A 14627-nucleotide genomic window follows, 5' to 3' on the forward strand; every position below is an offset into this window, starting at 1 on the left:
GTAGGAGGGCTGTTGTGAGCGTACAATAGAGAGAAGTGTAGAGGTATAGAGACAGAGATAGAGATGCAGACAGTATCTCAGTGTAGGAGGGCTGTTGTGAGCGTACAATAGAGAGAAGTGTAGAGGTATAGAGATAGAGATAGAGATGCAGACAGTATCTCAGTGTAGGAGGGCTGTTGTGAGCGTACAATAGAGAGAAGTGTAGAGGTATAGAGACAGAGATAGAGATGCAGACAGTACCTCAGTGTAGGAGGGCTGTTGTGAGCGTACAATAGAGAGAAGTGTAGAGGTATAGAGACAGAGATAGAGATGCAGACAGTACCTCAGTGTAGGAGGGCTGTTGTGAGCGTACAATAGAGAGAAGTGTAGAGGTATAGAGACAGAGATAGAGATAGAGATGCAGACAGTACCTCAGTGTAGGAGGGCTGTTGTGAGCGTACAATAGAGAGAAGTGTAGAGGTATAGAGACAGAGATAGAGATGCAGACAGTACCTCAGTGTAGGAGGGCTGTTGTGAGCGTACAATAGAGAGAAGTGTAGAGGTATAGAGACAGAGATGGAGATAGAGATGCAGACAGTATCTCAGTGTAGGAGGGCTGTTGTGAGCGTACAATAGAGAGAAGTGTAGAGGTACAGAGACAGAGATAGAGATGCAGACAGTATCTCAGTGTAGGAGGGCTGTTGTGAGCGTACAATAGAGAGAAGTGTAGAGGTATAGAGACAGAGATAGAGATGCAGACAGTACCTCAGTGTAGGAGGGCTGTTGTGAGCGTACAATAGAGAGAAGTGTAGAGGTATAGAGACAGAGATAGAGATGCAGACAGTATCTCAGTGTAGGAGGGCTGTTGTGAGCGTACAATAGAGAGAAGTGTAGAGGTATAGAGACAGAGATAGAGATAGAGATGCAGACAGTACCTCAGTGTAGGAGGGCTGTTGTGAGCGTACAATAGAGAGAAGTGTAGAGGTATAGAGACAGAGATAGAGATGCAGACAGTATCTCAGTGTAGGAGGGCTGTTGTGAGCGTACAATAGAGAGAAGTGTAGAGGTATAGAGACAGAGATAGAGATGCAGACAGTATCTCAGTGTAGGAGGGCTGTTGTGAGCGTACAATAGAGAGAAGTGTAGAGGTATAGAGACAGAGATAGAGATGCAGACAGTATCTCAGTGTAGGAGGGCTGTTGTGAGCGTACAATAGAGAGAAGTGTAGAGGTATAGAGACAGAGATAGAGATAGAGATGCAGACAGTATCTCAGTGTAGGAGGGCTGTTGTGAGCGTACAATAGAGAGATAGTGTAGAGGTATAGAGACAGAGATAGAGATAGAGATGCAGACAGTACCTCAGTGTAGGAGGGCTGTTGTGAGCGTACAATAGAGAGATAGTGTAGAGGTATAGAGACAGAGATAGAGATGCAGACAGTACCTCAGTGTAGGAGGGCTGTTGTGAGCGTACAATAGAGAGAAGTGTAGAGGTATAGAGACAGAGATAGAGATGCAGACAGTATCTCAGTGTAGGAGGGCTGTTGTGAGCGTACAATAGAGAGAAGTGTAGAGGTATAGAGACAGAGATAGAGATAGAGATGCAGACAGTATCTCAGTGTAGGAGGGCTGTTGTGAGCGTACAATAGAGAGAAGTGTAGAGGTATAGAGACAGAGATAGAGATAGAGATGCAGACAGTATCTCAGTGTAGGAGGGCTGTTGTGAGCGTACAATAGAGAGAAGTGTAGAGGTATAGAGACAGAGATAGAGATGCAGACAGTATCTCAGTGTAGGAGGGCTGTTGTGAGCGTACAATAGAGAGAAATGTAGAGGTATAGAGACAGAGATAGAGATAGAGATGCAGACAGTATCTCAGTGTAGGAGGGCTGTTGTGAGCGTACAATAGAGAGAAGTGTAGAGGTATAGAGACAGAGATGGAGATAGAGATGCAGACAGTATCTCAGTGTAGGAGGGCTGTTGTGAGCGTACAATAGAGAGAAATGTAGAGGTATAGAGACAGAGATAGAGATAGAGATGCAGACAGTACCTCAGTGTAGGAGGGCTGTTGTGAGCGTACAATAGAGAGATAGTGTAGAGGTATAGAGACAGAGATAGAGATAGAGATGCAGACAGTATCTCAGTGTAGGAGGGCTGTTGTGAGCGTACAATAGAGAGAAGTGTAGAGGTATAGAGACAGAGATAGAGATAGAGATGCAGACAGTACCTCAGTGTAGGAGGGCTGTTGTGAGCGTACAATAGAGATAGTGTAGAGGTATAGAGACAGAGATAGAGATAGAGATGCAGACAGTATCTCAGTGTAGGAGGGCTGTTGTGAGCGTACAATAGAGAGAAGTGTAGAGGTATAGAGACAGAGATAGAGATGCAGACAGTATCTCAGTGTAGGAGGGCTGTTGTGAGCGTACAATAGAGAGAAGTGTAGAGGTATAGAGACAGAGATAGAGATGCAGACAGTATCTCAGTGTAGGAGGGCTGTTGTGAGCGTACAATAGAGAGAAGTGTAGAGGTATAGAGACAGAGATAGAGATAGAGATGCAGACAGTATCTCAGTGTAGGAGGGCTGTTGTGAGCGTACAATAGAGAGAAGTGTAGAGGTATAGAGACAGAGATAGAGATGCAGACAGTACCTCAGTGTAGGAGGGCTGTTGTGAGCGTACAATAGAGAGATAGTGTAGAGGTATAGAGACAGAGATAGAGATGGGGACAGTACCTCAGTGCAAGAGGGCTGTTGTGAGCGTACAATAGAGAGAAGTGTAGAGGTATAGAGACAGAGATAGAGATAGAGATGCAGACAGTACCTCAGTGCAAGAGGGCTGTTGTGAGCGTACAATAGAGAGAAGTGTAGAGGTATAGAGACAGAGATAGAGATAGAGATGCAGACAGTATCTCAGTGTAGGAGGGCTGTTGTGAGCGTACAATAGAGAGAAGTGTAGAGGTATAGAGACAGAGATAGAGATGCAGACAGTACCTCAGTGTAGGAGGGCTGTTGTGAGCGTACAATAGAGAGAAGTGTAGAGGTATAGAGACAGAGATGGAGATAGAGATGCAGACAGTATCTCAGTGTAGGAGGGCTGTTGTGAGCGTACAATAGAGAGATATGTAGAGGTATAGAGACAGAGATAGAGATAGAGATGCAGACAGTATCTCAGTGTAGGAGGGCTGTTGTGAGCGTACAATAGAGAGATATGTAGAGGTATAGAGACAGAGATAGAGATAGAGATGCAGACAGTACCTCAGTGTAGGAGGGCTGTTGTGAGCGTACAATAGAGAGATAGTGTAGAGGTATAGAGACAGAGATAGAGATAGAGATGCAGACAGTATCTCAGTGTAGGAGGGCTGTTGTGAGCGTACAATAGAGAGAAGTGTAGAGGTATAGAGACAGAGATAGAGATGCAGACAATATCTCAGTGTAGGAGGGCTGTTGTGAGCGTACAATAGAGAGAAGTGTAGAGGTATAGAGACAGAGATAGAGATGCAGACAGTATCTCAGTGTAGGAGGGCTGTTGTGAGCGTACAATAGAGAGAAGTGTAGAGGTATAGAGACAGAGATAGAGATAGAGATGCAGACAGTACCTCAGTGTAGGAGGGCTGTTGTGAGCGTACAATAGAGAGAAGTGTAGAGGTATAGAGACAGAGATAGAGATAGAGATGCAGACAGTACCTCAGTGTAGGAGGGCTGTTGTGAGCGTACAATAGAGAGAAGTGTAGAGGTATAGAGACAGAGATAGAGATGCAGACAGTATCTCAGTGTAGGAGGGCTGTTGTGAGCGTACAATAGAGAGATATGTAGAGGTATAGAGACAGAGATAGAGATAGAGATGCAGACAGTATCTCAGTGTAGGAGGGCTGTTGTGAGCGTACAATAGAGAGATATGTAGAGGTATAGAGACAGAGATAGAGATAGAGATGCAGACAGTACCTCAGTGTAGGAGGGCTGTTGTGAGCGTACAATAGAGAGATAGTGTAGAGGTATAGAGACAGAGATAGAGATAGAGATGCAGACAGTATCTCAGTGTAGGAGGGCTGTTGTGAGCGTACAATAGAGAGAAGTGTAGAGGTATAGAGACAGAGATAGAGATGCAGACAGTATCTCAGTGTAGGAGGGCTGTTGTGAGCGTACAATAGAGAGAAGTGTAGAGGTATAGAGACAGAGATAGAGATGCAGACAGTACCTCAGTGTAGGAGGGCTGTTGTGAGCGTACAATAGAGAGAAGTGTAGAGGTATAGAGACAGAGATAGAGATAGAGATGCAGACAGTACCTCAGTGTAGGAGGGCTGTTGTGAGCGTACAATAGAGAGAAGTGTAGAGGTATAGAGACAGAGATAGAGATGCAGACAGTACCTCAGTGTAGGAGGGCTGTTGTGAGCGTACAATAGAGAGAAGTGTAGAGGTATAGAGACAGAGATAGAGATGCAGACAGTATCTCAGTGTAGGAGGGCTGTTGTGAGCGTACAATAGAGAGAAGTGTAGAGGTATAGAGACAGAGATAGAGACAGAGATGCAGACAGTATCTCAGTGTAGGAGGGCTGTTGTGAGCGTACAATAGAGATAGTGTAGAGGTATAGAGACAGAGATAGAGATAGAGATGCAGACAGTATCTCAGTGTAGGAGGGCTGTTGTGAGCGTACAATAGAGATAGTGTAGAGGTATAGAGACAGAGATAGAGATAGAGATGCAGACAGTATCTCAGTGTAGGAGGGCTGTTGTGAGCGTACAATAGAGAGATAGTGTAGAGGTATAGAGACAGAGACAGAGATAGAGATGCAGACAGTATCTCAGTGTAGGAGGGCTGTTGTGAGCGTACAATAGAGATAGTGTAGAGGTATAGAGACAGAGATAGAGATGGGGACAGTACCTCAGTGTAGGAGGGCTGTTGTGAGCGTACAATAGAGAGAAGTGTAGAGGTATAGAGACAGAGATAGAGATAGAGATGCAGACAGTATCTCAGTGTAGGAGGGCTGTTGTGAGCGTACAATAGAGAGAAGTGTAGAGGTATAGAGACAGAGATAGAGATGCAGACAGTACCTCAGTGTAGGAGGGCTGTTGTGAGCGTACAATAGAGAGAAGTGTAGAGGTATAGAGACAGAGATAGAGATGCAGACAGTATCTCAGTGTAGGAGGGCTGTTGTGAGCGTACAATAGAGAGAAGTGTAGAGGTATAGAGACAGAGATAGAGATGCAGACAGTATCTCAGTGTAGGAGGGCTGTTGTGAGCGTACAATAGAGAGAAGTGTAGAGGTATAGAGACAGAGATAGAAATGCAGACAATATCTCAGTGTAGGAGGGCTGTTGTGAGCGTACAATAGAGAGAAGTGTAGAGGTATAGAGACAGAGATAGAGATGCAGACAGTATCTCAGTGTAGGAGGGCTGTTGTGAGCGTACAATAGAGAGAAGTGTAGAGGTATAGAGACAGAGATAGAGATGCAGACAGTACCTCAGTGTAGGAGGGCTGTTGTGAGCGTACAATAGAGAGAAGTGTAGAGGTATAGAGACAGAGATGGAGATAGAGATGCAGACAGTATCTCAGTGTAGGAGGGCTGTTGTGAGCGTACAATAGAGAGATATGTAGAGGTATAGAGACAGAGATAGAGATAGAGATGCAGACAGTATCTCAGTGTAGGAGGGCTGTTGTGAGCGTACAATAGAGAGATATGTAGAGGTATAGAGACAGAGATAGAGATAGAGATGCAGACAGTACCTCAGTGTAGGAGGGCTGTTGTGAGCGTACAATAGAGAGATAGTGTAGAGGTATAGAGACAGAGATAGAGATAGAGATGCAGACAGTATCTCAGTGTAGGAGGGCTGTTGTGAGCGTACAATAGAGAGAAGTGTAGAGGTATAGAGACAGAGATAGAGATGCAGACAATATCTCAGTGTAGGAGGGCTGTTGTGAGCGTACAATAGAGAGAAGTGTAGAGGTATAGAGACAGAGATAGAGATGCAGACAGTATCTCAGTGTAGGAGGGCTGTTGTGAGCGTACAATAGAGAGAAGTGTAGAGGTATAGAGACAGAGATAGAGATAGAGATGCAGACAGTACCTCAGTGTAGGAGGGCTGTTGTGAGCGTACAATAGAGAGAAGTGTAGAGGTATAGAGACAGAGATAGAGATAGAGATGCAGACAGTACCTCAGTGTAGGAGGGCTGTTGTGAGCGTACAATAGAGAGAAGTGTAGAGGTATAGAGACAGAGATAGAGATGCAGACAGTATCTCAGTGTAGGAGGGCTGTTGTGAGCGTACAATAGAGAGATATGTAGAGGTATAGAGACAGAGATAGAGATAGAGATGCAGACAGTAACTCAGTGTAGGAGGGCTGTTGTGAGCGTACAATAGAGAGATATGTAGAGGTATAGAGACAGAGATAGAGATAGAGATGCAGACAGTACCTCAGTGTAGGAGGGCTGTTGTGAGCGTACAATAGAGAGATAGTGTAGAGGTATAGAGACAGAGATAGAGATAGAGATGCAGACAGTATCTCAGTGTAGGAGGGCTGTTGTGAGCGTACAATAGAGAGAAGTGTAGAGGTATAGAGACAGAGATAGAGATGGAGATGCAGACAGTATCTCAGTGTAGGAGGGCTGTTGTGAGCGTACAATAGAGAGAAGTGTAGAGGTATAGAGACAGAGATAGAGATGCAGACAGTATCTCAGTGTAGGAGGGCTGTTGTGAGCGTACAATAGAGAGAAGTGTAGAGGTATAGAGACAGAGATAGAGATGCAGACAGTACCTCAGTGTAGGAGGGCTGTTGTGAGCGTACAATAGAGAGAAGTGTAGAGGTATAGAGACAGAGATAGAGATAGAGATGCAGACAGTATCTCAGTGTAGGAGGGCTGTTGTGAGCGTACAATAGAGAGAAGTGTAGAGGTATAGAGACAGAGATAGAGATGCAGACAGTATCTCAGTGTAGGAGGGCTGTTGTGAGCGTACAATAGAGAGAAGTGTAGAGGTATAGAGACAGAGATAGAGATGCAGACAGTATCTCAGTGTAGGAGGGCTGTTGTGAGCGTACAATAGAGAGAAGTGTAGAGGTATAGAGACAGAGATAGAGATGCAGACAGTATCTCAGTGTAGGAGGGCTGTTGTGAGCGTACAATAGAGAGAAGTGTAGAGGTATAGAGACAGAGATAGAGATGCAGACAGTATCTCAGTGTAGGAGGGCTGTTGTGAGCGTACAATAGAGATAGTGTAGAGGTATAGAGACAGAGATAGAGATAGAGATGCAGACAGTATCTCAGTGTAGGAGGGCTGTTGTGAGCGTACAATAGAGAGAAGTGTAGAGGTATAGAGACAGAGATAGAGATGGGGACAGTACCTCAGTGTAGGAGGGCTGTTGTGAGCGTACAATAGAGAGAAGTGTAGAGGTATAGAGACAGAGATAGAGATGCAGACAGTACCTCAGTGTAGGAGGGCTGTTGTGAGCGTACAATAGAGAGAAGTGTAGAGGTATAGAGACAGAGATAGAGATGCAGACAGTATCTCAGTGTAGGAGGGCTGTTGTGAGCGTACAATAGAGAGAAGTGTAGAGGTATAGAGACAGAGATAGAGATGCAGACAGTATCTCAGTGTAGGAGGGCTGTTGTGAGCGTACAATAGAGAGAAGTGTAGAGGTATAGAGACAGAGATAGAGATAGAGATGCAGACAGTATCTCAGTGTAGGAGGGCTGTTGTGAGCGTACAATAGAGAGAAGTGTAGAGGTATAGAGACAGAGACAGAGATAGAGATGCAGACAGTACCTCAGTGTAGGAGGGCTGTTGTGAGCGTACAATAGAGAGAAGTGTAGAGGTATAGAGACAGAGATAGAGATGCAGACAGTATCTCAGTGTAGGAGGGCTGTTGTGAGCGTACAATAGAGAGAAGTGTAGAGGTATAGAGACAGAGATAGAGATGCAGACAGTATCTCAGTGTAGGAGGGCTGTTGTGAGCGTACAATAGAGAGAAGTGTAGAGGTATAGAGACAGAGATAGAGATGCAGACAATATCTCAGTGTAGGAGGGCTGTTGTGAGCGTACAATAGAGAGAAGTGTAGAGGTATAGAGACAGAGATAGAGATGCAGACAGTATCTCAGTGTAGGAGGGCTGTTGTGAGCGTACAATAGAGAGAAGTGTAGAGGTATAGAGACAGAGATAGAGATGCAGACAGTACCTCAGTGTAGGAGGGCTGTTGTGAGCGTACAATAGAGAGAAGTGTAGAGGTATAGAGACAGAGATGGAGATAGAGATGCAGACAGTATCTCAGTGTAGGAGGGCTGTTGTGAGCGTACAATAGAGAGAAGTGTAGAGGTATAGAGACAGAGATAGAGATGCAGACAGTATCTCAGTGTAGGAGGGCTGTTGTGAGCGTACAATAGAGAGATAGTGTAGAGGTATAGAGACAGAGATAGAGATGCAGACAGTACCTCAGTGTAGGAGGGCTGTTGTGAGCGTACAATAGAGAGAAGTGTAGAGGTATAGAGACAGAGATAGAGATGCAGACAGTATCTCAGTGTAGGAGGGCTGTTGTGAGCGTACAATAGAGAGAAGTGTAGAGGTATAGAGACAGAGAGTGTAGATGGTTAATGTACCTCAGTGCAGATGGGCTGTCGGGAGCGGAGGATTGGCTCCTCGTACACCTTCCTGTAGGCAGCAGACGACCCCAGAATGCCCGGGTTCACAAACTCTATGATGGCATAGAACTCCTGCAGGTCATTCTGGACAGGAGTACCTACAGTACAGCAAACACAATAGATGAGAAAACACTAGGAGAAAGTAAAAGGTCAATAAAACAGAGGGCTGTGTGTGTACCTGTCAGAATAACTCTGCGTGTACAGCTGAGACCGCTGAGGGCAGAGGAAGTCTTGATGCTGCTGTTCTTCAACCTGTGACCCTCATCACAGATCACCAGCCCAAACTCCAGCTTCTGTACCTACACAACACACACACACAACGTTATAATGTCCCATGAGTGTATCATCCATCGTACTCCTAATCTGTAATTTAGGAGTTGAGGTGTAATTCAACAGTGTTGTAACAGTGGTACTTCCCACCCCTGTTAGATAAGCTGCTGTGAACCAACTCACCACTTCCAGAGAGCGAAGCAGCATCTCATAGCTGATCACTAATACACTGTGGAGAGGAGACGCTGCAAACAGCTCCACCCTGTGGTCCTAAAGACCAACACAACACGGAACACACACACACACACATCACCATATGGATCAGAAACAGCACTACAGGGAAACACACTCCCCCTCTTCCTCCTCCTCCTCCTCCATACACACCCCTACCTGGTTAACGGTGTAGACGCTGATCAAACAACCCCTACCTGGTTAACGGTGTAGACGCTGATCAAACAACCCCTACCTGGTTAACAGTGTAGACGCTGATCAAACACACCCCTACCTGGTTAACAGTGTAGACGCTGATCAAACACACCCCTACCTGGTTAACAGTGTAGACGCTGATCAAACACACCCCTACCTGGTTAACGGTGTAGACGCTGATCAAACAACCCCTACCTGGTTAACGGTGTAGACGCTGATCAAACAACCCCTACCTGGTTAACAGTGTAGACGCTGAGCAAACACACCCCTACCTGGTTAACGGTGTAGACGCTGATCAAACACACCCCTACCTGGTTAACAGTGTAGACGCTGATCAAACACACCCCTACCTGGTTAACAGTGTAGACGCTGATCAAACACACCCCTACCTGGTTAACGGTGTAGACGCTGATCAAACACACCCCTACCTGGTTAACAGTGTAGACGCTGATCAAACACACCCCTACCTGGTTAACAGTGTAGACGCTGATCAAACACACCCCTACCTGGTTAACGGTGTAGACGCTGATCAAACAACCCCTACCTGGTTAACAGTGTGGACGCTGATCAAACACACCCCTACCTGGTTAACAGTGTAGACGTTGATCCTCTCACGGCCAAGCCACTTCTTAAACTCCGCCCCCCAGTTCTGCACCAGGCTGCCAGGGGCAACCACCAGCACAAGCTTAGCAACCGGCTTCCCGCCGTATGGGCCCTGCTTTAGCAGCGTCCATGTCAAAGCCACGCTCTGGAGGGTCTTACCCAGACCCATCTCATCTGCCAGGATAGCACCGTACCTACATGTAGCCCTGACACACACACACACACACACACACACACACACACACACACACACACACACACACATATTCAATCAAAGTAAATAAATAGCAGCCCCAGCACAGAGCCTTGTGGAACACAACATTACATTTTGGAGTGATCAGAGGATTCATCATGAGCGGACACACATCTCCTATTACCTCATCCCCATGACACACTCGTAGAGGAATAGCAGGCCGTCTCGCTGGTGGGGTCGGAGGTGAGTGGTCAAGTAGGGGTCAACCACCACGTCCACCAGTGGGAGGCCTGCCTTGTTATACGTCCACTGGTGATTGGTTGAGGGCCGGGGCATGACAATGGCTCCTACACACACCATTAGAGAGATGATGAGTGTGGTGTGTTTGAAGATTGTGAGAATGTGTAACTTTATGTGTGTGTGTGATGAGAGAGAGAGAGTGTACTGTATGTCTGTGTATTTACCTGGTGCTAGAGGGTCATGGCGTGGTTTACAGGGCACCTCCTCCTGAGGCTTGGCCACTCCCCTATCAGTCTCTCCGCCCAATAGCGTCGGACGGCAGAACGGTTTGGAAGCTGGGCGTCGTGAGGGGGGAGGAGCTGATATCTTAGGCTCCTCCTTCTCCACATGGACGTCAAGGAAACAGCGGCCCTTATTGTAGTCCAGCTCTGATACGAGTCCCATCACCTCCACCTGTTTAGCTCCTATCATCAAGGTCTCTCCTTCACCCAGCGATGCCAGCTCTGATACCTTATAGCCACTACCTACACACACAATCTGAATCACTCTCCGATGCACTTGGAAAATAACCCTATCAGGGCCGCTCTCCGGGCCACAGAGTAGCCCTAGTTCTGGACTAAAATCACTTTCAAATCAGAATTCTCCATTGAGCATGATTTTTAGTCAAGGACTATGTTTAATCTGTGTTTGGGGAAACCTAAAATGTTCACACACTCACCCTTGCCGATGTCCTTGCCCTCCATGTCTTTAAGCGTGGCGGTACGCCCTCGTGTCACCAGGACAGCGTCTCCCTGCCAGCGTTTGTGTTTCCTCCCACTGGCCTTACACCACATCACACTGAAGTACCGCGGCCCGTCAGAACCAGCACCGCTACCAGACCCTGCCCCGACCCCAACTGGACCACAGCCTCCTGCCGGACTCTGTGAGGAACATCTGAAATCTGAAACCCAGAAAACATCAACACTAATAATCAGAGCATTAACACACACATTACTGCCCCCTCAAACAGCAGCCTGCAAACTCTAAATATACTGGAACAAACACCAGGAGACAAGTAGCTCAACTCTCACACAAACAGCAGCCTGCAAACTCTAAATATACTGGAACAAACACCAGGAGACAAGTAGCTCAACTCTCACACAAACAGCAGCCTGCAAACTCTAAATATACTGGAACAAACACCAGGAGACAAGTAGCTCAACTCTCACACAAACAGCAGCCTGCAAACTCTAAATATACCGGAACAAACACCAGGAGACAAGTAGCTCAACTCTCACACAAACAGCAGCCTGCAAACTCTAAATATACTGGAACAAACACCAGGAGACAAGTAGCTCAACTCTCACACAAACAGCAGCCTGCAAACTCTAAATATACTGGAACAAACACCAGGAGACAAGTAGCTCAACTCTCACACAAACAGCAGCATGCAAACTCTAAATATACTGGAACAAACACCAGGAGACAAGTAGCTCAACTCTCACACAAACAGCAGCCTGCAAACTCTAAATATACTGGAACAAACACCAGGAGACAAGTAGCTCAACTCTCACACAAACAGCAGCCTGCAAACTCTAAATATACTGGAACAAACACCAGGAGACAAGTAGCTCAACTCTCACACAAACAGCAGCCTGCAAACTCTAAATATACTGGAACAAACACCAGGAGACAAGTAGCTCAACTCTCACACAAACAGCAGCCTGCAAACTCTAAATATACTGGAACAAACACCAGGAGACAAGTAGCTCAACTCTCACACAAACAGCAGCCTGCAAACTCTAAATATACCGGAACAAACACCAGGAGACAAGTAGCTCAACTCTCACACAAACAGCAGCCTGCAAACTCTAAATATACCGGAACAAACACCAGGAGACAAGTAGCTCAACTCTCACACAAACAGCAGCCTGCAAACTCTAAATATACTGGAACAAACACCAGGAGACAAGTAGCTCAACTCTTTTTCAGTACAAGATACTGATTGGTCTTTTACATAAGCTAAAGCAGGAAGGTATGAAAGCGTGAATTCCTATTTTAAATGTATGTAGTTCTGTCCATTAATGTTCTGTATTATGTCATGTTTTATGTGGACACCAGGAAGAGTATCTGCTGTTTCAGCAGCAGCTAATGGGGCTCCTAATATTAAAATACCACACCCTGAACCAAGGATTTGAATTGCTCTTTAAAATACATTTGTTTTCAATGCTGTTATTGACAGCAGCAACATACAATTTAGGAAAGTGTGAATTGCGTGTGTACACAAATTTCAAATTATGATTCACTAAGGTTTTAAGCAAGATCTGCTGAGTGGCAGTTCACATGTTCACCAGCAGAGGTTGCTACTTCCCTGAGGCCTCCACTCTACTTGCAGCCTGGGACTTTCCTACAGTGCCCATGCCCAGGATGAGACATCAGCCCTGGGCCGCAAGAGGCTGTCCAAGCCATTTCACTATATTTCTCTCTATAGAGGGTCTCCCTTGCCTTACAGAGAAACATTTAATCCAGTTTCTTCTAAAAAAATACCATATTAGGACTGTATAGTCACTGTAGTTGTTAAGCATCACTGCATCTGTGCTTTACCTCACTTCTTCACTAGTGTAACAGTTACCTGCAGACAGGGTCTGAATTAAACATTCACTCTTACACGTAGCAGCCTTACAGTGAAGATAAATTCATATTGAGTCCAGACCGAAGGGGAAAGGTGAGGAGAGATATATGGGGGCGAGGGGCTAAAGAAGAGGGGAAGAGAGAGGGATAGAGAAGGGGAGGTTGGAGAAGGGAAGAGAGAGGGATAGAGAAGGGAAGAGAGAGGGATAGAGAAGGGGAGGTTGGAGAAGGGAAGAGAGATGGATAGAGAAGGGGAGGTTGGAGAAGGGAAGAGAGAGGGATAGAGAAGGGGAGGTTGGAGAAGGGAAGAGAGAGGGATAGAGAAGGGGAGGTTGGAGAAGGGAAGAGAGAGGGATAGAGAAGGGGAGGTTGGAGAAGGGAAGAGAGAGGGATAGAGAAGGGGAGGTTGGAGAAGGGAAGAGAGATGGATAGAGAAGGGGAGGTTGGAGAAGGGAAGAGGAAGATGATAAAGCACAAAACCAAACTAGAAAAACTATTTTAATAGAAAACAATGAAACCACAGATCTGAACATCACACCACTGTAACAGCAACACCCCCTTCTAAAACCCCCTCATCACCTATCACCTTCCCTCCTAATGGGATGGTAAAGCAACACAGGGTTTTGAACCAAATGAAACCAGTCAAAATAGCGCCTCTCGTCTGACAAAAGCAGAGATCTGTATTGTCTTTAACTCCAGTCATAACTCAACCGTAGTCACCACACACACTGTCCCACACGCAAACACACCGTTTAAATCCTCACTCAAAACACACACTTCCTTATGCAAATACACTGTTCAAAAGGCCCAGTGCAAAACTAGATTTCCCTGTGTTTTATATACAGTACCAGTCAAAAGTTTGGACACAAATACTCATTCAATGGTTTTTCTTCATTTTTACTATTTTCTACATTGTAGAATAGCGAAGACATCCAAACTATGAAATGAAGACATGTAGTAACCAAACAAAGTGTTAAACAAATCTAAATATACTTTAGATTCTTAAAACATAGCCACCTTTTGCCTTGATGACAGCTTCGCACACACTTGGCATTCTCTCAACCAGCTTCATGAGGTAGTCACCTGGAAAGCATTCCCATTAACAGGTGTGCCTTGTTAAAACAATTAGCTCCTTCTTATTGTGTTTGAGGCAATCAGTTGTGTTGTGACAAGGTTGGGGTGGTATACAGAAGATATCCCTATTTGGTAAAAGACCAAGTCCATATTATGGCAAGAACAGCTCAAATAAGCAAAGAGAAACGACAGTCCATCATTACTTTAAGACATGAAGGTCAGTCAATAGGGAACATTAAGAACTTTGAAAGTTTCTTCAAGTGGAGTCGCAAAAAACCATCAAGCGCTATGATGAAACTGGCTCCCATTAAGACTGCCACAGGAAATGAAGACCCAGAGTTACCTCTGCTGCAGAGGATAAGTTCATTAGAGTTACCAGCCTCAGAAAATGCAGCCCAAATAAGTGCTTCACAGAGTTCAAGTAACAGACACATCTCAATATCAACTGTTCAGAGGAGACTGCTTGAATCAGGCCTTCATGGTCTAATTGCTGCAAAAAAAACACTACTAAAGGACACCAATAAGAAGATACTTTTTTGGGCCAAGAACCACGGGAAATGGACATTAGACTGGTGGAAATCTGTTCTTTGCTCTGATGAGTCCAATTTTGA

The 14627-nt window shown here is 45.6% G+C and overlaps 1 protein-coding gene across 1 annotated transcript in view; it reads right to left on the minus strand.

The window, feature by feature from the left end:
- Positions 1 to 14627, minus strand: part of LOC110507950 (DNA repair and recombination protein RAD54B) — a 33679-nt gene that overhangs the window by 5645 nt on the left and 13407 nt on the right. Inside the window, exons 4-10 of the mRNA XM_036938620.1 lie at positions 11051 to 11272; positions 10557 to 10856; positions 10277 to 10439; positions 9880 to 10105; positions 9054 to 9140; positions 8779 to 8899; positions 8559 to 8698 (exon numbers count right to left, since the gene is read on the minus strand). Coding sequence (XP_036794515.1) covers positions 8559 to 8698; positions 8779 to 8899; positions 9054 to 9140; positions 9880 to 10105; positions 10277 to 10439; positions 10557 to 10856; positions 11051 to 11272 — 1259 coding nt within the window. The remainder of the gene's footprint in view (positions 1 to 8558; positions 8699 to 8778; positions 8900 to 9053; positions 9141 to 9879; positions 10106 to 10276; positions 10440 to 10556; positions 10857 to 11050; positions 11273 to 14627) is intronic.

The sequence above is a fragment of the Oncorhynchus mykiss genome, chromosome 2 (assembly GCF_013265735.2).
Source record: "Oncorhynchus mykiss isolate Arlee chromosome 2, USDA_OmykA_1.1, whole genome shotgun sequence".
In the NCBI taxonomy this organism is placed as follows: domain Eukaryota; kingdom Metazoa; phylum Chordata; class Actinopteri; order Salmoniformes; family Salmonidae; genus Oncorhynchus; species Oncorhynchus mykiss.